General features: G+C 39.1%; 1 protein-coding gene across 1 annotated transcript in view; it reads right to left on the reverse strand.

The window, feature by feature from the left end:
* cacna1ea (calcium channel, voltage-dependent, R type, alpha 1E subunit a) overlaps window positions 1–13,547 on the reverse strand; it is a 59,435-nt gene extending 45,888 nt beyond the window's left edge. Inside the window, exons 1-3 of the mRNA XM_028587704.1 lie at window positions 12,525–13,547; window positions 4,140–4,245; window positions 3,858–3,997 (exon numbers count right to left, since the gene is read on the reverse strand). Of these exons, the coding sequence (XP_028443505.1) occupies window positions 3,858–3,997; window positions 4,140–4,245; window positions 12,525–12,790 (512 nt within the window). The 5' untranslated portion in view covers window positions 12,791–13,547. The remainder of the gene's footprint in view (window positions 1–3,857; window positions 3,998–4,139; window positions 4,246–12,524) is intronic.
* Window positions 13,548–24,148: the final 10,601 nt, after the last annotated feature.

The raw sequence follows: 24,148 nt of genomic DNA on the forward strand, positions 1-24,148 counted from the left end.
ATGTAAACCTTCGATCAAAGTGAGCTCAGTGCAGTCATGTGAGTTGAATCAGCACCTCCCTGACACAATGTCAACAAGACTGAACATTATAAGCTTCACAGACGACAGGATTTACTGCAGGGCAATTGTATGGAATTAAATGATACAGGTATAACTAATAAACTGGTAAATCAGTAAAGAACTGTAAGTATTGTTTTTGACTACTTGCTGCACACCAAGCCTGAAGGGACAAGTTGCAGCTGTGGATGTAGTCTTGCATTGCCAGACCTATCTCTACAGTATGGTCTGACTACAAAAACCGCAGACTAGTGTATGTGGCCACTTTAGTTCGGTCACATGGATGAACAAGCATACAATGCTAATTCTAATCCTGATTTATTTTTACAGCACAAAATATGGTTACAAAGGGCTTCACAAGGCAGGGACTCTTCTATGATTATTCATTTAAATGTATCTTATACTGTACATTATGCTTATGATGCTTATGTGTTTGCATGCATACTGTGTGTGTGAGTAGGGGTTTGGGGAGTCTGTGTCTGTATCTGTAACACAGTCTGACCCTTCCTGTCTGTAGAGGCCTCCTAATTACTAACTGAATGATAACTGATGAAAGCACTGGTGACTCATTGAATATTATCAGCAGTTCTCATAATCTTCATTCAATCTCTGATAAGGTTGCAAACCTGGAGTGATGGCCTGCAGATGAGTGAATGTGGCCATGTGAGCGTGAGTGTTAGATGGTTTGCGTGTGTTTCAGAGAAAGAGAGAGGGAGGGAGAGAGAAAGAGAGAGAGAGAGAGAGAGAATTAATTTTCATTAATTTGTCTTTGCTGTGGCCAGAATGATAATTTCGAGAGAGTGATCTATCTGCAGCTCACTTCATCATGCTGAATATTAATAAAATTGAGACCAGGAAGGCTATTTCATCCAGATCTCTGTCGCTGAAACTCAACCCAGGAAACATGCCTTCATCTTACTGCCAAATAATGGTTTTACAGTTAGAGTTGGAACATGAGAATCTGCCATTTTTTTAGGAAATATGCAGATGTATTTAGATTACATTCATTTTTGGCGAGTCAAATGACTTCAGCCTCGGCACACACTGACCTCGGCACAAAGAGAAACCAACACATCAATAAGTGCTGCCTGATCTAGTATACACAGAGCAGACAGAAAGGTAAAGTCTGATTACAGCGCCTGTCTGGCCTTAACAAGCCTTCTCTTCTTCTTTGTCCACATTCAGGCAGGTGAGATTAGAACAACCCATTAGCATGTGTCTGTCTCAGTGTGATTTAATGAAGCTTCTATTTTTGAACACATAGTAATATGCTGTGGGGTTGAGTGTCCTCAACTATTGCCACACGTGAACTGATCAACACTTTTTTATGTCACCCCTCTCTTAAGCTCTTCTCTCCTCCTCCAACCTCGCACCCTTCCTCTCTCCAACAGCGAGTGGAGTATCGTCTGAGCTTGGCTCATCAATAATTGAACACCCAGAATCATGTAGAATTCTCTAAGAACCCTGTCTGCCACCCTTTGTACTTCTGTGCTGTGAATTGATTAATATTTCATTTGTGTGTGTGTGTGTGTGTGTGAGAGAGAGAGGTTAATCTGCTAAAACCATAAACATTTCCTCTCTCTGCTCTGACAGTGAGGCACCTAACTCTCCGGTAACTGCTGCAAAATGCCCTCTAATATGATACCTTTCCTCCACAGAACAGACTAACGTTAACGTAAGCCCCCCTGGGCATTTAACAGCCATGTAATTACTGTGCTGTAAGTACACAGAGTGAGGTGACGGTTTATAAGCTGTGACCACCTCACAACAGTCCTTGTATAACTTCAGCTGGTCGTTAATTCAACATGATGCTCAGGTAGTAATGGGTTACAGTTAAAGAGGCTTTTTTGAAAATCCCTGTCTATTTGTTACCTAATCCATTATATTTACAGCTGTGGGAAAAAAATCTATGTAAAAAACTTTGGCAACTACAAGGTCTTTCTACAATAGAACAAAAAGTAGGATGTACACTGCTTTTGTTTAAAGGTTCCACAATATAATACTTCAATTTTGATCAATGTGTAAAAACTGTTAAGTGTCTCCAACCCTCCGTGACATCACATAGTGGTAGTAAGTCATTATTAAGTCGTTAGTGTTGTTACTATTTAGTGTTTATTATGGAGTGGATAAGTGAACAAGTGGGTGATTTTAGAGTTTAGTTGGTCTAATTTGACAATTTCCATTAACTTTGATTTATTAAAGTCATGGTTCAGAGTAATTTCAACCTAGGGTCCTTTGCACCATGACCTCAAGCCAAACACCCCCCCAGAAGCTTTTTTCAGCTGGGTCTAGCATTGGGAGAGTTAGCGTAGCAGCTTCTGCTCTCTGTTTTTGTTGCTGCTGTAAGACGAGTGCTTAGGGCTGTCTACAAATTACTACACCGAAAAGAGATGCAACAAAAATATTTTTTAATTTAATTTTTTTTTTTAACTAAGTGCTGTAATATAACTAGCAGGAGACAAGTAATAACTGAGGTAAGTTTGGAGACATTACCTTATTTAATCATTAAATTAATAAATATTTTTTTTCTATTCGGTGTAGTAATTTGTAGACGGCCCTAAGCACTCGTCTAACGGCAGGTAGCAGCAGCAGCAGCAGCAGAAGCAACAGAGAGCAGAAGAGCGCAGGCAAGTGTTTATAAACTTCTGGTGTACTTACAAACTTTCCAATCCATCGTTTTATGAGTACATAACCTATTTGTACTAGTGTAGAAGTTTGGTATCATTTCGGGCATTATTAGTGGGGTCATTTACGAGATACAAACGTGGGTCCATTAGCCCCTGCGCTAAGCTATTCAGCTGATAACGCTGCTACGCTAACTCTCCCAATGCTAGACCCAGCTGAAAAAAGCTTCTGGGGGGGTGTTTGGCTCAAGGTCATGGTGCAAAGGACCCTAGGGTGAAATTACTCCGAACCATCACTTTAAGTTACATAAATAAATCAAATAAAAGGCAGAGTAAAACTGAGAGGTGTCTCTTTAATACAAACCATGTTCAACACTGGATGAGGTATCCGAAAACGGCGGCCCATTTATGTTTGATGAAATCTGTTCATCCAGCGCATATATCTGATGAAAAAGGTTTTCCTCATAGTTTTGACTGCATATATACTGACTGAATATATAATCTGATATCGCACACTGACCCTCATCTTGTCCTTCCCTAAGCAGGAAATGAAGCGCAGATTGGTAAGTGGTCAAACAAGAACAAAAATGTAGGGTGCATTTATGCCACAACTAGAGGCATAGGGCTAAACTATGGTGCGTTTTGAAAATAATCTGAACCAAATACAAGAAAAGGCCACCAATGACAATGAAAAAGTGTTAATGTGTATAAGGAGGTTGGTGACAGCTCAGCCTTGGAACACCTAGCATAACAAAATGGACCGAGAACATAATTTTGTCATCAAGATGAGGTTAAACACAGTTAACAAAAACCAAATTTAAGATATACATTTAAATCATGATAATTAACCTCCTTGTGTGACTTTTCTTTACAGGATCCCGGATGAGTTAAAAATGTAGGACAACATCTCAAGTGAGGAGGTATTAATATTCAGTAAAGACCAACAAGCAACAAAGAAGCCAACTGTCAAACTTGACCAACCAAACCAGATAGAAATAACTGGGACATCAGAACATCAGGTGCTTTGAATTCAGTAAATCTCACAGATTCACCATCCCTTTCAATTCATAACGCTAATCCTGTTTCACAGATCTGCATCCAAATATACATGCGCACACACACGCACACACACACACACACACACACACACACACACACACACACTCGTCGACTCACCCACTGAGGACCACAATGAAGTCCATGATGTTCCATCCGTTCCTGAGGTAGGAGCCTTTATGAAAAACAAAGCCCAGGGCGATGATCTTTATCCCAGCCTCAAAACAGAACATCCCGATGAAGTAGGGCTCTGTCTTCTCCTGTAAGTGCAAAGCAGATAATCAGAGTGATAATTGTCTTACACTGAAATGAAATGGAAGTTATCTTTTAATTTCAGTAACTTGGCAGAAAACATGAAGTGTGGTTGTCTGTGCAGATGTTTCCACTGTGTGAATATCTCACCAGTCTTTTAGACATGGGCGTTTTGTCCTCTCCAGGAAGGTGCTGCTCCAGAGCCAAGACGATACAGTTGGCGATGATGGTGGTGAGGATCATGTATTCAAATGGCGTGGAAGGACCAAGTTAAGGAACTTTTGACTGACCTTATGTTGAGTGTCTAGTAAAGTATGTTAATTTAAAGGATACGGCTGGTGATATTCTATATTTGTGTCATTGGCAGCAAATTCCTTGAAAATATCAAAACCAAACATATGTTAGTCTCTCAGCACGACCTACTCTGTCTGTGGCTCTCAACCCATGAAGCCCAAGTTAATCTTTAAAAATAGGTCATGAATATATACTTTCATTTTTAAAAAGGTTAATTAATTTCCCTAAACTGTAGTTTTTAGCAAACATCACTCAAAAAGGAGTAAATAGTGCATTTGTTAGGGACCACTTTAAGCCGCAGATTTGGTGCACTAGTGGGTCTTTCTGGCAACAGGACGATGTATGTGGGATCAACTTAGAATAAACTACTGTGCCCATGTTCATGGTAATGAAGGAATATGTCACCCAGTGCAACAATGTGGCTCATTGATGTGTTTAAAAAGTTTTTGGACAACAATGTACGATGTAGGTTTAAACACAGAGGAATAAGCTCTATCAGGCTTTGATACATAAACAACACTTGTTAGTACCATCAGTTTACTATTGGTTTTGGTCATTCATGCAATTTGTTTACAATAAAAAATATAAAATATATTTCCAGCCTTGTCCTTTAAGTACTATATTTAAGTGACATATGGACTATTTACAGAAAAGCAAATAGACTGAAACAGAGAAAGCTCTAAACAGGTTTCTAGGTCACAGTCAAACACAAATGTGATGAACAAACAGTAGTTGAGGAAATAAATATGTATGTAATAAATGGCACTAAAATTATTTCTATGCTATCTATACAGAGTACAGAAAGTCTATGCTATTAGAATAGAGAGAACAAATTAAGATCCAGACACTAAATCAGAGAAAAAAATGAAAAAGTAATTGAATTAATCACAGTAAAACAAACCCAGCAGCACTGCAATTACAATGTCATGTACACATAAACAGATAGACAGGCTAACATTGATTCCTCTGTATGAAACAGAATAAACCTGCATGTACCAAGCCCTGGGGCTATAGACACAAACAGACATGGGCTAAACTTTTTTTCTGAGGTCAGCTGCAACACACATCCACACGCACACATTGAGGCAACAGAAGGCTTATCGAGGATGGATGAGTGGGTGGCCTGAAACGTGATCCAATAAACAGGGTCACTCTTACTACACGCTTCACTGCCTTTTCAATGAGACCTGTACTGGTTGTCGGTTCCACACCAGCCGCACTGGGTTGAGCTCAGCCAGCAATGTGCTCTTTATCTAATGCTCTGCGTGGGCAGACCCCATTCTTCTGGTTATGTGCAGAAGAGGTAGGAAGGAAGGGAGCTTAAATCTGCACAGTGGAGACAGGGAGGGAGAGCGGAAGTAAGAAGGAGGCAGAGATAACAGGGAAGAATGAAACAGGAGAAAGTGATAAGGTGGATGACGGGTGATCAGTGGAGGAGAAGATGATGGTTATATAGAGTGTCAGAAGCTTGCTAAACAGGTGGGTGAGGAAAAGGCAATGAGACCAGATAAGCAGCTGTAACCAGCAGGGTTACTCAGGGACATTTGAGCAATGAGAAGCTAAATAAACAAAGCAAAAATAATCTTACTCCCACCAGCCTACAGGGATTCTAACTTAAAGCTAGGCTTAGCCACAGATTTGATTCAGTGATTGCAAGTTGATCGCTAATACATTTTGGATAAACAAAACCACAGCAGCCATTGGTACATGTTGAGATGAGTACATGATGATGACATGAGTACATGATGAGCATGAAAATAAATAGCAAAACATCTGTCTCAGGCTGACGGGTTGTTTTCAAGTTTGTTTTCAAGAAGGGAAGTATATCTTTTGATTCCCTTTTTTCTACAATAACTAGCATCACTTTAGTCTTGCTGAGAGCTCTCAGCAGCAGACAGTCGCCATGCCCTGCATTCCCTCAAACACATACAACACAAGCAGGAGGAGGGGGGAGACGTGAGAGGGGGAGACAAAGGTAGGAAAGGGGAGGAGAGAGAGAGAGAGAGAGAGTGAGAGAGAGAGAAAATTAAGATAGAAAGAGAGAGGTATCCACGGCAACAGACTTCTCTTCCAGCCAAAAGTCAATGCTACAAGACAGTTCCTCCTGGGCAGCTGAACTATCTGTGGTTAGACACACACATATGGTACGGACACGTTATCACCTTTTAAGTTGATATGGCAAACATGTTAGGAGACATTTGACTATTACACATCCAGCAGATAAGGAGCAACATTCATTTGGAGTTGTGTGGCAACCTCACGGATTCAAGTCAAATTTTCACTCACATTTAAGCTCTGATTTTGGTCTCCGCCAAATTAGCTCTCTTTTCCGTTGTTTAGTTTAGAGGAAATTGGATTTTTAGTTTCTAAATGCTCGACTATGTTCACCGGCTAGCTGCTAACTTTGTCTGCGTGCCGTTTGGTGCCGGGCAGGTAGTGTACAGTTTGTTTTTAAAGATTTTTCTATGAAAACCAACTGCCTGCTGCGGCCCAAAGCACCACAGTGAGTGTTAATGTGAATCAAAAACAGCAAAAGTTGTGGCCTGGAAAACCAAAACAATGACCTAAAAGTAGGGCTGCTTGATTATGGAAAGAATCATAATCACGATTATTTTGGTCAATATTGAAATCACGATTATTTTACATAATTACTCATTGACTTTTGGAAAGATGTTGTAATTATTGAATAAAAAAAAAAAACAGTGAAATAGTTAAACAAATCAACAGTGAAAACTCCTTGAACTATGAAATTTCTCTCTAATACTTTTCCCGTTTGAGCTTTTTTTCTTTCTATTCAGAACACAGGAAAAAATAAGAGTTGACTTGCAAAACGTAACGTGCAAAATAATCGTTTTTCTCGATTACTCTCTTTTTGGGATTGTTAAGAGCAGAAATCGTATGATTAAATATTGATTAATTGCACAGCCCTACCTAAAAGATGCTAAAGAGCTCCATAGAGCTGAGAAGAACTCCAGAGTTGATGATAATTCTGTTGGTTCATTACAACAGTCATTTTATCCATTGTTACAAATGTGTTACAATAGTGATTATTACATGATATTATTGATTTAGCCTCTGCAGCCTTTTTGATGCCTTTTTCATATACTCTGCAGAATACAGAAGTATGTTGACTTATTTGCCCAAGAGAGTCCAAACAACGGATGGGTTATTCCTGATATAACTGATGTTCCCTAAAATTCTATGTTGACTTGGCCCTAAGTTACACACTCAACAAGTGTCTTTAACCAAAACCCATCTCCTCTCAACTGTGCTGCTCTAAAGTGTGACGTTGATCGTGAATCGTCTACCAGCTGTAGCAGCGTGGCATCTCGTGAGCAATCCTGTGAGTCACAGTGACGCTGGCACTCTGCCTCGACTCCTCAAACATGCGTGTAAAAATAGACATGGAGACAGAGTGTGATGCCCTGTGCATCTGCGAAAACGATCAGGCCCAGATTGGATCCAAGCCCATGTGATTATTATTACGTAGAGGTGAAAATCAAAATGAATTACAGGCATCGGAGTCCGGCTTATTAGAAATCTGTGAATTATTAGCAACGTGCATGAGTATGAGTGAGTTTTAAAGGCAGTGAGCAGCATTAAATATACAACATAGAGGAAAGCCAGGAGTGTAATCTCCATTTGGAGTAAAATGAACTATATTTCAGCCTGGAGAACTATTGCTGTGCTGTTATTCAAAAAGATGTAAGATTAAAGACGTTGAATGGATTTAACAGACAAATCTATCTTCAATTCCACATCATCTCCACACATCAGTGGTCTGCCTGAGCCAGCCGATCAATCCTGAGGATAAATGCGGAGATAGTTCAGTCAGTCCTGTTTATGAGCAGCAGCCCTGTGAGTAAACCGTGTCAACTCAGAGCCACAGCCGGCTCTTATATACATCTCTCTGTCAGGTGGATATACAGTCATAATAAGGAGGGCTGAACATACCTCATGTGATGTTTTGTGTTTTGTGCAAGGTCACATTTACTAGTCTCATTTTCTTCAGCTACATTCACTCTAAAATAAAGCAGTCAATAATAGGAAAAAACATTTTTGTATTTGGAGATAAATAAGAGTAGGACCACTGGGGACACCAGGGTCATTTCCTTGCTAATTTTCCATTTCTATTTTTCATGCAAGGATGCAATTTAGTAAGAGAGAAATTAATAGTCTTTCTCAAGTTTAAGCTGGCTGTAGAGGCATATGCAAAGGATTTACAAGCTAAAATGCTCCCTAATTAAATTGCCATCCATGCATTTTAAATGATGGTTAGGCCTCTGTGTTTAAAAAAAGAGCAATGACATTTCCTGACTGTCAAATACCTCAAATGTTTACCTGTTGAGGTAGAAAACCATAGTATAGACCTATGCCTTAAGCTTAAAATGTAAATTAAATTACAAAAAAGATACATTAAAAATGTTTATCTTTTATTGTTGAAAATTCAGGGTAAGAGGGTTGCAAGTTCTGGATTTAGGTCTTTTTTTTAAGATATTGGTGGTAGCGGGCTACAATGACAGACCTAAAGAATGGTAATTGAAATGTAATGAAATATCACTTTTAAATATATCAGTTTTTAAATTCAAAATGATTATGCCTTTATAGTTTTGTACTTTTATCTCACAGATATATCATGAAAAGGGGGGATTTATATATTAGAAAACCATAGAGATACCATATAGACCATATAGAGTGTTTTTTTTTTAAATCACCCACCTTTTTTTGTTATTGTATAACCAGTAAGTTGCCAGTACAGTAAGACACTCAAGTGTTTTCCTGGACACCAAATGCGTCATACCATTAACGAAAAGGATATCAGATTAGAACATGACTAAGAGGTCGAAGTGACCTGAGCAGCTAAAAACATAGAATTACCAAGAATTGTTTTTCCAAAGATTTGTGTGTAACAAAGGGGGGTGCTTGTCTCTTGATGAGTGCTGTCTTCTGGAAGGAGGGGGATAAGAAGGTGTGTTTTAATAATCTTCACAGTTTATATTGTCATGTATCTGCACTTTCGAGTTCAGTTTTTCTGCTGACTATCTCAGATCTTTGTTCATGAAATAAAGGTCTTATACTGCACCATCTCAGCCTACTGATATTTCTTTGAACAGTTTCATGCTTAAAAACTCACAAAGTCTGACAACCAGCAAGCACATGGTTATTACTGTGTGCCATGATGAAACAAACTATTAAATCCAACTATCAATTATTTAAAGGTGTACCTTCTCAATGGGAAACTTCCCTCTGCGGGGGATCCCAGTGGGGATCAGACAGGAGGAGCAGCTGTCAGTCCTCACCAGGCCTGCCACACTAAACTCAGGCCGTGGGCCTAATTAGCCCTGCCTCTCCTTGCCAGGCCTTGATCAGCTTTCCATTGACTGCAACCTCAGGTAGGTACAATGGGCTGACAGTCAGACTCATACATACATGTACACATACATTTAACCAACTCTTACTCCTGTGAGCTTGCACAGAAGCCTTTGGATAATTCCTGAATTGATCAGGTGCTGTTAACTGAGCACTCAGAGAAAAAAGAGCCTCTTACAGCGAGGTGACAGCAGAAGTTGTTCTCCAAACACATGGCTGACCTTTATGAGATGTCCTGCTGAGATTGTGAGATTGTGAGTGTGTGTGTGTGTGTGTGTGTGCTCTTGTATTTCTATTTTTGTGAGGACCGATTTGAGATTTAGACAATAAAAGTAAGGACATTTGTGGGAAGTGAGGATGTTTAAGGAGTTTTTTACTTCTTTAAAAGGAACGTTTAAGGGTCTGGCCTTTTAGTATTAAAAATACAATTATGTTAATTGGCCATTTTTTAAAAAGCAAAGCTACTGTCAACAGCGACCACAATAGTTTTTATTCCGTACATAATGGTGTACATCGACAAACTGCAGACATTGCTGCAGATGACGGATCCAGGGAGTGTCGCTATGGCGATCAGCTGATAATCCCGCCTACACTGAGGTTGTACTAGCTGCACTGGAAAATGAAACAGAGAGGAACACCTGGTACCAAAAGTGAGTTGAGTTTAGCGGAACAATGCAGTGGAAATGAGGCATTAGTGAGCTGTAAAAGGTGCTGGTAAGTGGATTTTGTTTACCTTTGGACCAAGGTCTAAGTGTAATGAAGGGTACACTGTGGTATTGCTGCTTTTACTAAAGTAAAATATCTGACTACTTCGTCAACCACTGGGCATTAAGGTAAGGAAAGGTGGCTAAAGAATGCATTCTGTCAATAAGGGTCCTCACAAGTATAGAAATACATTTGTGTACCATTGTTTATGTTTATATGTCTTTATATTTACAGTATGTGTTCTTATTTGTGCTTACATGTGTATTAACTGTAAATGATTCTTCACACTCCAGACATGATTCACAAAGAGCCACTCATCAAAGCCACAGTGGATATTGACCAGAACACAGAAACACTCAGCTCAGCATCACTCCCTTCAAAACCATATTAGCAAACGATATAATATGACTCAGTGAGTGATGACTTGTTGTAATATAATGTGACACTGCGATCAGACATCATTACATATAATTCCTGTTAATGCTTGTTAATCAGATACAGTAGAGCTCATTAGATGTAATGAGACACTCCCTCCACAACAGCACATTAACCTGGAGGTTATTCAGTCTGGATGCTTTCCTTCTGGTCACTACAGCACACACAATATTTAGATTTAAATTGTATTCTTGACACAGAGTATAATATGTGCCTGTAGATGTATTATCATTATTGATTATATTTCATCCACTGGGTGAAAAATCTGTAATATGATAACCAACCAACCCACCAACCCACCCACCCACACCCACACCCATACACACACACACACACACACACAAACCCCTTTTTCTCAGCTGTTGATTGAGATTCATCCAGTTTCTATTTTTAAGCACCTCAATGGATGGGCAAGCCCAGAGAAAACAACAATAGACAGTGATCAACAATAGAGGTCCACTCATTCTATTTGCTGGGTTTTTATAATCAGCAGTAGGCCAGTCAGTCAGTCAGGAAGCTGTTGAAAGGAGCGGAACAATAGCTGGGAAGAGGCTACACCTGGCCCGGACACCTGGTGAGCTGCACAGCAGCAGCACAAACACGCCACCAATGGACATTTGCGTGTGGTCGCCCTCCTCAGCAACAGGCAGAGGAAATAATATAGTCGTTCCCTTTTCAGTAATAGAAGAGCTAGTCATTAGGTTTTTGAAAGCAGCCAAATAATCACTGTCACATACTATGTCACAGCACTACCGAAAATGTTAATGTAAAACCGATTTGGATAACGCCACTCTGATTTAATGGCAGTATGTAGGCAGGCAACAATACAGTAATATAAAACAGAGATAAGCAGCAAAGCCTCACATTGGAGAAGTTGGAACCAGAGTATATTTGGCATGTTTACTTAAAAAATGACCAAAACTATTAATCGATTGTCAAAATGGTTGCCGATTCATTTTCTGTCGATCGATAATCTATTAATCCACCAATCATTGCAGCTCTATTGAGCTTGATATATTCACTGTACACAACTCGTCAGTAGGGACAGTGCTGTTGTGGCAACAGCAGGTCTTCATAGCTTTTTGTTGACAGAAAAGATTTACAGCCATAAGCTGAGAAACTCCTGTGTGTTCCTCTAATCCACTTTCCATTGACACCTCCTCCCCTTCTGCACTATTTTTGTCTAGATATTGTCATAACCACAGTCAAACTGATGTATGATTTCATCCACTTTTGGATTATTGTTTTATAAAATAGTAAAAATAATGGCACAGGTACACTCAAAAAGTTAATTCCTAAGTCCCTGTTGTACAGTATTGGATTGCATTTAAATTAATTAATCAATTAAAGAAACCAAAATATTGTTTCATTCAAACAATTCCAAGACTTCTCTCTCTCTCTCTCTCTCTCGTTGAATTTCTCATGTATTTTCCTGTGTGTATTTATCTGTGCTGTCTATGGTGCTGAAATTCCCAAATTTTCTCTATTCTCTATTGCACAGATAAACTACGGGCAAAACACTAAAGAGAATGTAGGCTTTATTCTTGTGTGAAATTGTGTACACTTGTGGAAATACGAGAACACTGTTCTTGTTTATTTGTTAAACTGGAACACTGTTTACCCACCTTAGCAATTCACTCCTATACGATTCCTTGCACATCTCGGATGAATGTGTTTGTATATTTCACACCTTACCCGCTTCATTTACACCATGAAGCAGAAAAAGGATATGGCCACTCAATGATTTTCTTGGCGTACTTCCTGACCACGTTGTCCTCGCCAAAGATGAAGAGGGACCTGTTGACGGTGAAGCAGTTCTCCCTGACCGGGATGGGGTTGTACAAGGCCATGGTGCGAGCACGCTGCGCTTTGGTCTGCTTAAAGGCTGGGGAGAGGCCACCTGTGGACACGGCCGCCCCATCGCGGTTCCGGTTGCGATCGGACCCTCCATCCCCTGGGCTCAACAAGCCCGGGACGTCGTCTCCAAACCGGGCCATTCTGTCGGGAGGGAAGACAGGATAGGAAAGGGAGGTTATAGTTTCCTAGAAAGCAGGGCGCGGTGATGCGCTCGGTGTGACAGCGGCGGAGTGGCGAGATCCTGACCAGTTTTAGTCCATCATCCGTTTAATTCGCAAAAAAACACCGAACTCAGTGTTTCCCAACTTTAAAATCTGTCCAAAACATTCACGGATTCTTCTCCAGTCTGTCCAATTAGAAAAGCCCGTCGATTCCAAGTGTGCTCCGCGTAAAATAAAGGACACAAATCCAAAAAGTAATTAAATTCCGCCCCATTTAACAACCTGTCGTCTTAAATGAACGTGAAATAACTCATTCATTTCGCAGCGTTGTATCCATCCAAACATTAATATCTTAAAGAAAAGCTGCAACAGGTCACGTCTTCAGCCATCCTCAGTTCCCTGAGCGAGAAGCAGTAGAACAGGTTGATCCATGGATTTTTAAATAAACTAGCAACAGTCGTCTGAGTAATTCAGAGCACATCACTCCTGTCTCCTCTCTCCTCTTCTCTGTTGACCACCTACCACAAGAGCACTATCCTGCTGCGTGCGTAAGAGGACGACCGGAAGAAAAAAAGTTTGGCATTTTCCACGACATTTTTCCCCCCGAAAGAACGAGAACAAAACAAGCTGCCAAATACATGTCACACGGAGGAAAAGAAAACTCTCAATCCGTCTCGTCTGCAGTGGGATAGTGGGTTGGAAGGTGAGGGAAGTATCTCCCTTTCCGCCCGCACTGTCAGAGGAGGAGAGGAGACAACACAACAGTGTCTCCTAATGCGACAGGCACCTCTCCTAACCTCTGGCCAACCCCACACAAGCGCTTTAATATGCGCAGATTGAGTTAACAACCCGTGTGTCTAATTGATAAAATCACAATGTAAAAAAACAAATATTAGTTGCCTCTATCTTGACGAGAGTAGAGATTATTTAAACCAATTAAATTAGACATTTTAAAGCTTGTAAACCTGTAATTCCAGGTGCTGGAAATGTGCGTACAATTCTCGTAAAATATCAGAGGTTTAATGTGGGATCACTTCAGCTTTCTCATGTGACTGGTCAACTACCATTTGAAAAGGGGCCATGTTTTGTCTATTTGATGCTTATTTTGTCCACCCCACACGGTCCTTAGGATGGCCAAACTGAATGCTGGTCACACATGGAGTCTGGAAGGGAGTAAACACCTGCTGTGAGATTAACCAGCGCCAGTCAAGACACCCAGGAGGACAGCAACAAGCATCTTTGGCTAATTACATGGTTCAGAACCTACTATTGCAAGGCATGCAATAGTGAGGGGGAGTTGAGCTGCTGTATGCTGACTGGAAGTAATCATATCCACTCTTGAGGATGGGGAATGTTCACAATGAAGAGGGGGGGAAACAGGAGAGCAGGGACCGATGTTGGTTTGGAAGGTGGAGTTGAAATGTTACAGCTGTCAGTTCTGAGAAAAATGACTATAGATCAAGCAATAATGAAGACAGTTAGCTTTAAAGTATGAGTGTGATCATATTCTATATTTTTCTTATTGTCAACAAACCCCTTGAAAAGAGCAAAACCAATGATGAATTGATTCTACTAACAAGTTGTCAGTGTAGCCAAAGTCTGATAAAGATCCTCCTTTGTGCCTGTCCTCCATTATTATCCAACAAGACTTTACAGCCATGCCTTACAATGCCCAGCGGTGCTTTGTGCTAAATGCAAACGAAACAAACTTTTCCTAAGTAAACACAAAATAAAATTGAGGCGGTGAATGTAATTAGTTTGCAGGTATTTTGTCATTTTTATTTTGTCATGGGACAAATACAAAGTTTGACCTGAGTGATAACAAAAGTCTTCCTATAAGGGTACATCTGTACTACATTTCATGGCAATCCATCCAAACTTTGAGGGATTTCACTCAAACCACAATTGTGAAGCTCATGGTGACGCTAGAAAAAAAGTCAAGGGATCTATCAAATAGTTATAGAGAGATATTTCAGTCTCTCAACCAAAGTGGTGGATCTACTTACAGACTGACACTGCCATCTGCTAAAAACTATTAAAAACACATCTGTGAATAACGCCTTTGCAGTGAATAACATGCTCCTTCATTATAATGAACATGGGCACTGTACATTTGTATGTTGCATGTTTATTTTGAGTCAATCACACATTTACACATGTAAATACTAGATGTTAAAATCCACAACTGAAAACCGTCCAACAAATGCACTATTTACAAAGATATAAAGCATCTAGTAGATGCCTGAATGAAAGCCTTTATTTTCTGATGTAAACTGATGTGAATGGAAACAGAAGTCAAAGAAAAGATGAACCACAGGAGAGAGTTAACCACGATACTGACACTGATGGGTATTTAGTGATGGTGGTATGACGAAGGCAGTGATCAATGGTGTGTGGCCTCCAACTCATTAGTGCTCCAACACATTATGGGCATTAAAAATAGAACGCATAACAGACAGATTTCTGACATCTCCTCATTATGAATGGTGAGATAAGACGTACACATTTTGAAATGACGTACTCCTCCAATTACAAGGCGAAAAACAGTTGAAAGCAAAATCACATTTTACTTGCTTTTTTTGTTATTTCGTTTTTTTGTGTCTCTTAGTGTGATAGAAATGTTACTTCTGCCAATTCCTCTGTGCAGCAGTGACACCAATACATTGTTTTCTGCCAGGAGGAGCGCGTGAAGCAGCCACAGCTCCCTTTGCTGAGAGGTGAGGGGTGATTAATGGTAATTAGGTGTTAGTAACAAGGATGATTAGGGTGGAAGGATAATGGTTCTTTACTGGAAAAAGGCAGAGGGCAAGCTGGTGGAGTCTCTTTATAGATATAGCTGTGAGTCAGTAGTTTTTTTTCTCTAATTAAAAAAAAGGTTATTTTATTGAAGGACTGTGACTTAACCCAACTAAAATATGACTTCAAAGTTGGTAGCCATTTGTAATAAGGCACCCAAAAGCTTATATGTTGTGACTAATGGCTTTCTCTATGGTAAAAAACAATATACTAATGATTTATAGATCAGTGATAAGCCAATAACAATAAAAAATATTGGGGTTGCCATGTTGTGAAAAATCCCTTTGTCTGTTGTTATGGTCTTTTGTTTATCCTTCCTATTTGGTAATACATGGTAGTAATACATTAATCAAAGCTCATGGGCTTCTCACTTTCTAATAAGCCATCAAGTCTGCAGTTATAAATGTCAATAAATCCAGATTATCTGCAGCCCTTTCCCTATAAAGTTCACATGGAAATGTACTGATTAGATTGAAATTGAAATTATATATATATAACTCAAAATGTTGGATACTGAAACTAAAAGGTGTCTCAATATTTCCAAGTCTTTTCCAATAAATGTAGGGTAACACATTCATTTTAGTCCCCCTATTAAGCATTTATAAGCAGTATATAAACATAAAAAGGTTTATAACTTACTATCATGTAGTTGTAAGAAGATATGTGTTTAATAAACCAATGCAATAATTTAAAATATTAAACAATAGTCTTCATAGGATAATGTATAATTACTGACAAATACTGTACATTAATAAATGCATAAAATGTTCCGGTATCTGCTTACAACTACCTTATAGTGTGATCAGCATTCAATGAACATGTATATACTAACATGTAAATGCTAAATAAGGGGACTTAAAGTAAAGTGTTAGTAAATTAGATTTCCAATCAATTTAGATTTCCAATTAGAGGAAAGATTTCTACAGCTTCAAGTGATTGTTATGAAGTAAAAAGATTTTTTTTTTAAGATGTTTAAAATACATACAAGATCCTATAAAATAAATTGATATTTCGACAATGACTGTAAAAAATACAAAAAGATCTCATTTGAATCTTTCTCACTGAGGCAACAGAAAGTCTTACAGGACAGTAACCCTAAAATATTCTCCTGTATTGTGTTTCTAATTCTATACTATTTAAGGTAAATATTGTTGGACATTTAATTTGACATCGTAGACATGTTGTCAATGTTGGACAACCTTCCTGCTGTAGGAGACGTCTAGCTTGCAGAAATCTAGCCGAGGAACATGGGGTTACCAAGGTTACTTGCTGTCATGACAGCAGGTTGACAGTCCCTGCTCCGGTAATGGGACTTAGTGACACAGGCCTGAGGTGAGAACAAAGATTTTAATTCAGAAATAGAACGTGTGAACAGAGATACTGGCAGGCTTGAATCTGAAACCTGGTCATTATCATGCTCTTCGCTTAATAGTATTTATCTAAATTAGGTTCTTGACCTGAGGAAAAGAATAGTCATGTGAAAGCTCACATAAGAATTCACTTTACACACATTTGGTTGTCAAGTCAACATTTGCTGCCAACATCTTTCCTACAAGCTCCAGCGCTTTGAATTCACATGGCTTTTCACGTGGCTACAGTGTAGAGTTTACCCCATTTCTGTCCACACAAAACCATAAATAAATTAGACCTGCTACAGTGACAACCAGCAATTTATTGTTTGTGCAAAATGTGATTTTTAACAAAACAACATTGTGGTGCAACTTTCCTTATCAAGACTATAATTCACAAAGTTTGTGATTTTGAATTTACTGGGTTTTGTTTTAGGGTTAGTTTGTATTATTAGTCTTGACTTTTGCAACCTAGTCCAACATGGATTTGGAAGATGACACATTAATAATATTGTGCGGCTCAGTTATGCGGTATGCTAAAATATCCGATTCAGACAACTTTAGTTTACTGATATGTGCCAACACAGCAAGGACAACAGGGCCACAGATACCGTGTAAGAGAAGAGTGCAGGACATATATTTGGAGCAGAGAATTAATAAAATATACATTTCAGTCTAGAAGAACTTCTGCTCTTACAAAATGTTCAACAGCACAAACTAAAGGTAAAACTTATCTTTACATATTGTATGATACAATACAGCTTGTACAGTCTAGATTTTATAGATTAATTCTGAATTGAAACAATTGGTAAAAAAACCAAAAAAACAATCAGAAAACCAATGGAGTGCTTACTCTGGGTAGGGAATGAGTCCTTACCCCAAGTGAAGGAGTAGTACCTCAGGGTCTTGTTCAGAGTGAAGGGACAATGGAGCAGAGGGCTATTGCACAAAACCAGGATAAGGGATTAAGCCGGGATATTCCAGTTATCCTGGATGAATTTAGCCTTGACTTGGTTGCACAAAAGCAGAGGCACCTAAATTACCATAGAGATTTATTCTGTGCAGCTAGCCTGCTCCTGACCAGGCTAACAGCCAGGATGTATTAATCCTGGAGCCTTTTCTGTTCCCTCAGCAGTGGTTTTTACCTTATTGTTATCAGCCTGCATTAACATACAACAGGTGCAGGTTGCTGTTTAGTAAAGCATTGTTATTAGTTAAAGCTGACGATTATTTTTTATAATTATTCATGTGTCATTGTTACGGTTATATTGCTGTATGAAAACTGCTTGTTAGAAGTTTAGTGAATATATTATGGAGATAATTAGAAAAGGCTGATTTAAATGAAGTCAGTGATGAAGGACAATATATAAAGTGCTATACACGTGTTAGTGGTTCTAACAATGGCAGACTGGTCAGGGACAAATACACCTTTAATTATTTTTGTTGATTTATTTCTTTTAGTATTCTTTAACAAAGGACCATGTATGTTCCCCTTCCATGTGCATAGTATTTGGCAATCTTAGCACACAATGTGTGTTGTCTCCAGTGAACTGGGACTATAATTTGGGAAGATTGAACAATTCTTATAGGTTTTTCTAATTGTACAATCCTCCCTTATTATAATCTTAGTTCACTGGACCAGTAAGTTGAGGCTACTGTACATACTGGACATTCATGAAACAACAGGGAGAGGACACCTCAATGGTTTTGTACCTTATATTTAGCTGGATGGGAAATAATTGATGAATACACTGTGTTACAGTCATGTTTAAGGTGTGCATTAAATGTATCACTTAATAATTATCTTTATAGTTTCTAGATTTCAGAGTCCAATTTCAAAGTGAGAAAAAAGCGTGGCAGAAGCAGACCGACTGAATGATATATCTAAAAATGTACATTTATGAACTACTGCTCTTAAATGAAACAATTCAAGGAGTTAGGCTAATTATTTGCACAAACAAACTGTTGTACACTTTGCCTGAAAAGCGAGCAGTGGAAATAAATATGGTACTTAGGTAATTTATATTTTAGCCCAAACGAGATAGACCGACAGAGTCAGAGAGAGGGGGATATGTACGCATCAATCTAGCATTGTAGATTAGTGGTTGTAATTGATCTTCATGGTACATTTCCTGCGTAACATTAGGCTGTCTTCTGTTCACTTTTAAGGCAAAGAGTACAACAGCTCATTTGTGCAAATAATTAGCCTAACTCCTTGAATGATATGGCGGTTTCAATTAAGAGCAGTTGTCAGTTAATGTATATGATTAGGCTACTTACGCATTCAGTCGGTCCGTGATCGTCTGCCTCGCTTTTTCTTACTGTTTCATTACAGCGGCCGTGTTTCTTTTTTACAAATAATGTGTTTCACGCTGTCATAATTCCATATGAAGCTGCTGCTCACTCTGTGTAAAGAATACACAATGTGTATTCTCCATTTTAGCATCAGTAAATCAGAAATCTGTGATCGACATCGCGGTTTGTTAAAGAAAGCCGTGAAAGAGCATCTATCCAAATTACTTCAGCCTGGCTCGATCTAGTCGCTCCTCCTCAGCCGGGCTTGGCCTTCGTGAAACGCACCAGGCCGGGATGCACAGATTAGACTAGGTCAAGCCTCGCTTTATCAGTTATCCTGGATTTATAAATTCTACTTTTGTGCAATACCCCCCAGGAGATTGGCCGGAGTATCGGAGGAACAGGGGCGGTTTTGCATTTACTTTATCACACCATTGTGATGAAAAGAGAGCTGAGCCGGAAGGCAAAGCTCTCAATCTACCAGTCAATTTTCGTTCCTACCCTCAACTATGGTCATGAAGGCTGGCTTCTCCCTTAGAGATAGGGTGGGAAGCTCAGTCAGCTACTTAGCGTCGAAAGGAGCCAGTTGAAGAGACAGAGGCCTCGGGGAAGACCCATGACTAGGTGTAAAGGCCTGGAAACCCCCCAGTCAGAGCCGGTTAATGTGGCTCAGGAAAGGGAGGTTTGGGGTGCCCTGCTGGAGCTGCTGTCCCCACGACCCGACAAATAAACAAATACTAAATGATAGACTTGTATTCACACACCACTCCGGCTGTTTATGTAGGTGCTTCTCATTTTTGTTCCTTTGTGAAGCACTTTAGTTTGAAACCAAGTCAGGTAGGTAAACAGTAATAAAAGGAAAGAAAATAGAACAATTTGTATCATTGACTAAATGACAAATATTGTAATTGGAAGAGTGTAACTGCAGCCAGCTTGTGTAGTGAGTCACTTACAGCAGAAGACATTATTTACACAGTGCTGTGAGACAGAAAGACAGACAGAGAGACAGACAGAGACGTCATAAAGAATCTGTATGTCTGTCTGAGTAAGACATGTCAACACATTTTCATCAGTGTGGATAACACACTTGTTGACAGCCATTGGAGGGGCTTTACATGTGCAGGTATAAATAAGCAGGTCAACATACAGTATGATCATAACATCAACAACTTTAAAGCGTTTCATAATTGTTTTAGAGTGATTCACTCCCATCTCCTTTACCCCACTATATCTCTGTTGTAACTAAATGTATTTATCTCAGTCTACATTTCATTTAGTTAGGACATATACATGCATGTCAAAAATAAAACTCTTGCACCAAAGGATCCTGGGTAGTGTAGTATTCTGTATGGTTCTCAATCCAGAAGGATGAAGGCATTGATTGGACACAACAATCTTATTTATTTAATTAGTTTAAACCGTGCATTGAAGGCGTTTAAGCTAGACTTTTTTTTTTCGACTCTTTCCAGGCTAACCCAATATTAAATTGTTTTCAACCTGTCACAGTCGGATTAGTCTCCATAGCAACAAGGCATCCATGTAGAGATGGTGTTGTCCAGCTTACACATACTGCTGAGGTATGAGCAACAAAGTGGTCTTAGCCAATTTTGCGCCAACAGCTGTGCTTAAAACATTTAGTCATCAATGTCATGTCATCGGACAAGCCATCAGAACATTCTCACACACACACACACACACACACACACACACACACACACACACACACACACAATAGCATAGTAAACTTTTTTTTGGATTTACTGTAACATTTACCGTAATTCATCATCCACAATCAACATTACAGGACAACCTTAACACATAGGGTGTCTCATTTCAGACAACAGCCTGGCTGCTCAGTTGGACTGTTATTTAAGGTATAACCTGGTGTAATTAGTCATGTGCACCTCTCTCCCTTACATTGCATGCATTTACGGAGGAGGACAGGATAAATCTAGTCGACTGTGCATTCTGTTGGATTTACTAGCTTCACTTCACACTGTTTGCAAGGGGTCGGCAGGTGTATTGACAAGGAGAAACTTTAATTTATAATCTGTACAGTGGAAACTCCAATGACAGCAGAGTGGGTGCACCACAAAACATAGAAGGAAGCTGCACTGAAAAACGTTTGAAAAAGATTGTTAGTTAATGTCTAACATTCACTTGGTCTTGAGCTTTTTAAAAATACATTATAAAATATATGTCATAAGAGTGCATTCGCCATCACCATAGTGAAGCAGCAGCTCAATGAACATCAAATTCAACTTCCAGACCTGCCAACCTTGAAAAACTTTTTTGAGTAGCAACATACTGATTTATCGTCGAAGTTCTGGTTCATGAACACGGCAGCACGCACACGGAAAAAATGTGCCATTACCGCTGTATTTGATGTCATTTTGGCTGGTTGGGCATCAGTATAGTGTATCGTTTAGTTCACATGCTTACCAATCACTTCCCCTGGTCCTAGGACATAGTCATTAGTCATAGCCCAGGTTACTTATGATCTCTATAATAACCTTACCCTCACCCTCCATAATGTTCCTACAGTAGCCTACAGTCTTATAATACTTCTATAATTTGTCCCAAAATACTGTAATACTTTTATAGTAAGTCCCAAAATACTAGGCCTATAGTAGCCTATTTCTATAAGATTACTATAATATTGTTCCAAAATTGGCCTACTATAATTCTTTTTCATGGTTTGTACAGCCTAGGCTACAATGAAAAAGTCATGTTTAACAAACAAACACAAACAAAACACAGGGTACCCCCAGAATCCTCCAACTTCAATTCAAGGCTTTTAAAGACCTTTTTAATACCATTTCAAATTAAATTCAATGCCAACTTCGTACCCATTCCGACAGAAGTATGAGGGGAAAATGTCAAATCTGGATAAATTTTAAATCCTAGAAAATAATTATGTACAAGCAGGCTACTTGAATAAAACCTTTTATTTAAATTATCAGTCATATTTAATACAATTTATTGGATCATAATATAATCCAATAAAATAAGATATATTACACTGCATAATGAGCACTTTTACTTTTGGTACTTTAAGTATATTTTGATAATACTTTTGTACTATTAAGGGAGATGTTGAATGCAGGACTTGTAACTGACAAGTAATTTGTAACGCTACAACACAGTTTTTTCTACTTTTACTGCAATACATGATCTGAGTAAGTCTTCCACCTCTGGAAATCACCAACAAGTGCAGCAGTGGTTAACACTGAAAACACACAGCTCAGTTCAGCGTTTACTTGCAGCTCTGCTACAGTAGCAGATAACCTTTAACGTTACCTGCCGGTCACATCCAGCCCAAAAAAATGGGAAATAATGGTGTTGCAGCAGCAAAAATATCAGACACACAGCACACATACAGAGTATACATTAAATAATAGGAAACAATATGCATTAAAATATACATCAAATTAAAGGCTTTTAGTTTAAGGCTTTAATTTGAGATTATCAATTTAAGACTTTCAATGCTTTTAAGACCCCGCGGGTACCCTGATATAAGTGGGAAACATCGGTAGACAATTTTTCATCCTGGGACGTATTTTAGATCTTTAAGGGTCTGAAGTTTTTACCATAGAAAAAAAATATAGTGTAATGTTACGCTCATTTAAACGTCTCTCTCTCTCTCTCTCTCTCTCTCTCTCTCTCTCTCTCTCTCCCGCACCTGCTCTTTAGAGGCAGAGATTTTAACCCACAAAATACAATGAGAAATGATCATCTTTTTTTCCCCCTGTTATTTGCATTAAATACATATGTAATAATGCTAATTAGATGCAAGGCACCCCTTAGGTAAAACTACATTAAGAAGGCAGTGTGTGTTTGTCCCTGGCCATAAAATGCACCATAAATGAGCTGCAAAAGGTGTGAAACATTGCCAAATTCTGAGCCGTTGTTTGTGTTGCGGTTACACCCAAAGACATCACTCCGAATGATTCAATTTGAAATCAAACTACATTTGATTTCTTGAGCTTGCAAACATACCATTATGCTTGGACTGAAATCAAGTCTGGTTTTGCATATCATTTGATAGATAAGGCTTCAAACACAATAAAAATGGACTGCCGGAAAATGCATCAGCACAAAAACAATCTGTTCACAGAGTCTGCTCGCACAGCTGATGTATGCAGCTGAATGTGACAAACTAATTAATGAATTAAAAAAAACTTCATATTTCCAGTAGAAATTAGCTTGGAGCACAGATGGAGATGTGGATGACCATGTGGTTTAAGCCACTGCTACAACAACTGCTGAATTGAAGAAAAAACATTTTAAGTAATTCATTTAAACACTATAATATTATTCACCTACAACAACACCTATTTAACATAGGGCCAGTATGCGTCAAGTGTTGTGTGCTCAAATCTAAAAAAAAAATCTTAAACCTATTAAGTTCCCCAAAAATAGCCGCTGTGCTGGGTCAGTGTGCCATCGGCCAGACCCCAGAATTCAACATGACACAGAAAAGCTCCGGGCAAACATAGAAGGACAGACAGACGACAAAGGCAGACCTATTGATGAAGCGAGATGAAGGGGCCGGGGATTGGACTATATTTAGCTTCATTGAGATGGTAATGGTTGGAACATGAGAGGACTTTTGTGTGTGAGTGTATGTGTGGCTTTGCGTGTGTCTGGGTGTGTGTTAATGATGAGCTGTACAAGAACCACCATTTGAATTTCTCGGCTTTGCATTGGTAAAGTGTTTTGATCATAGAAACAGGAATAATTACGAGGGGGTTTGGCAGAATCAATAGTCATCTCTCTGTAATAACACAGCATGGAAATAGCAGCACTGTTGGTTTTCTTTCCTGGCCTTGATCAGTGCCCCAAGGAAATATGAGGAAACAAATTTACCCTGCAGCATGATTTCTCTGCCTGTCTC

This window comes from Perca flavescens, chromosome 9 (assembly GCF_004354835.1).
Source record: "Perca flavescens isolate YP-PL-M2 chromosome 9, PFLA_1.0, whole genome shotgun sequence".
Taxonomy (NCBI): Eukaryota; Metazoa; Chordata; class Actinopteri; order Perciformes; family Percidae; genus Perca; species Perca flavescens.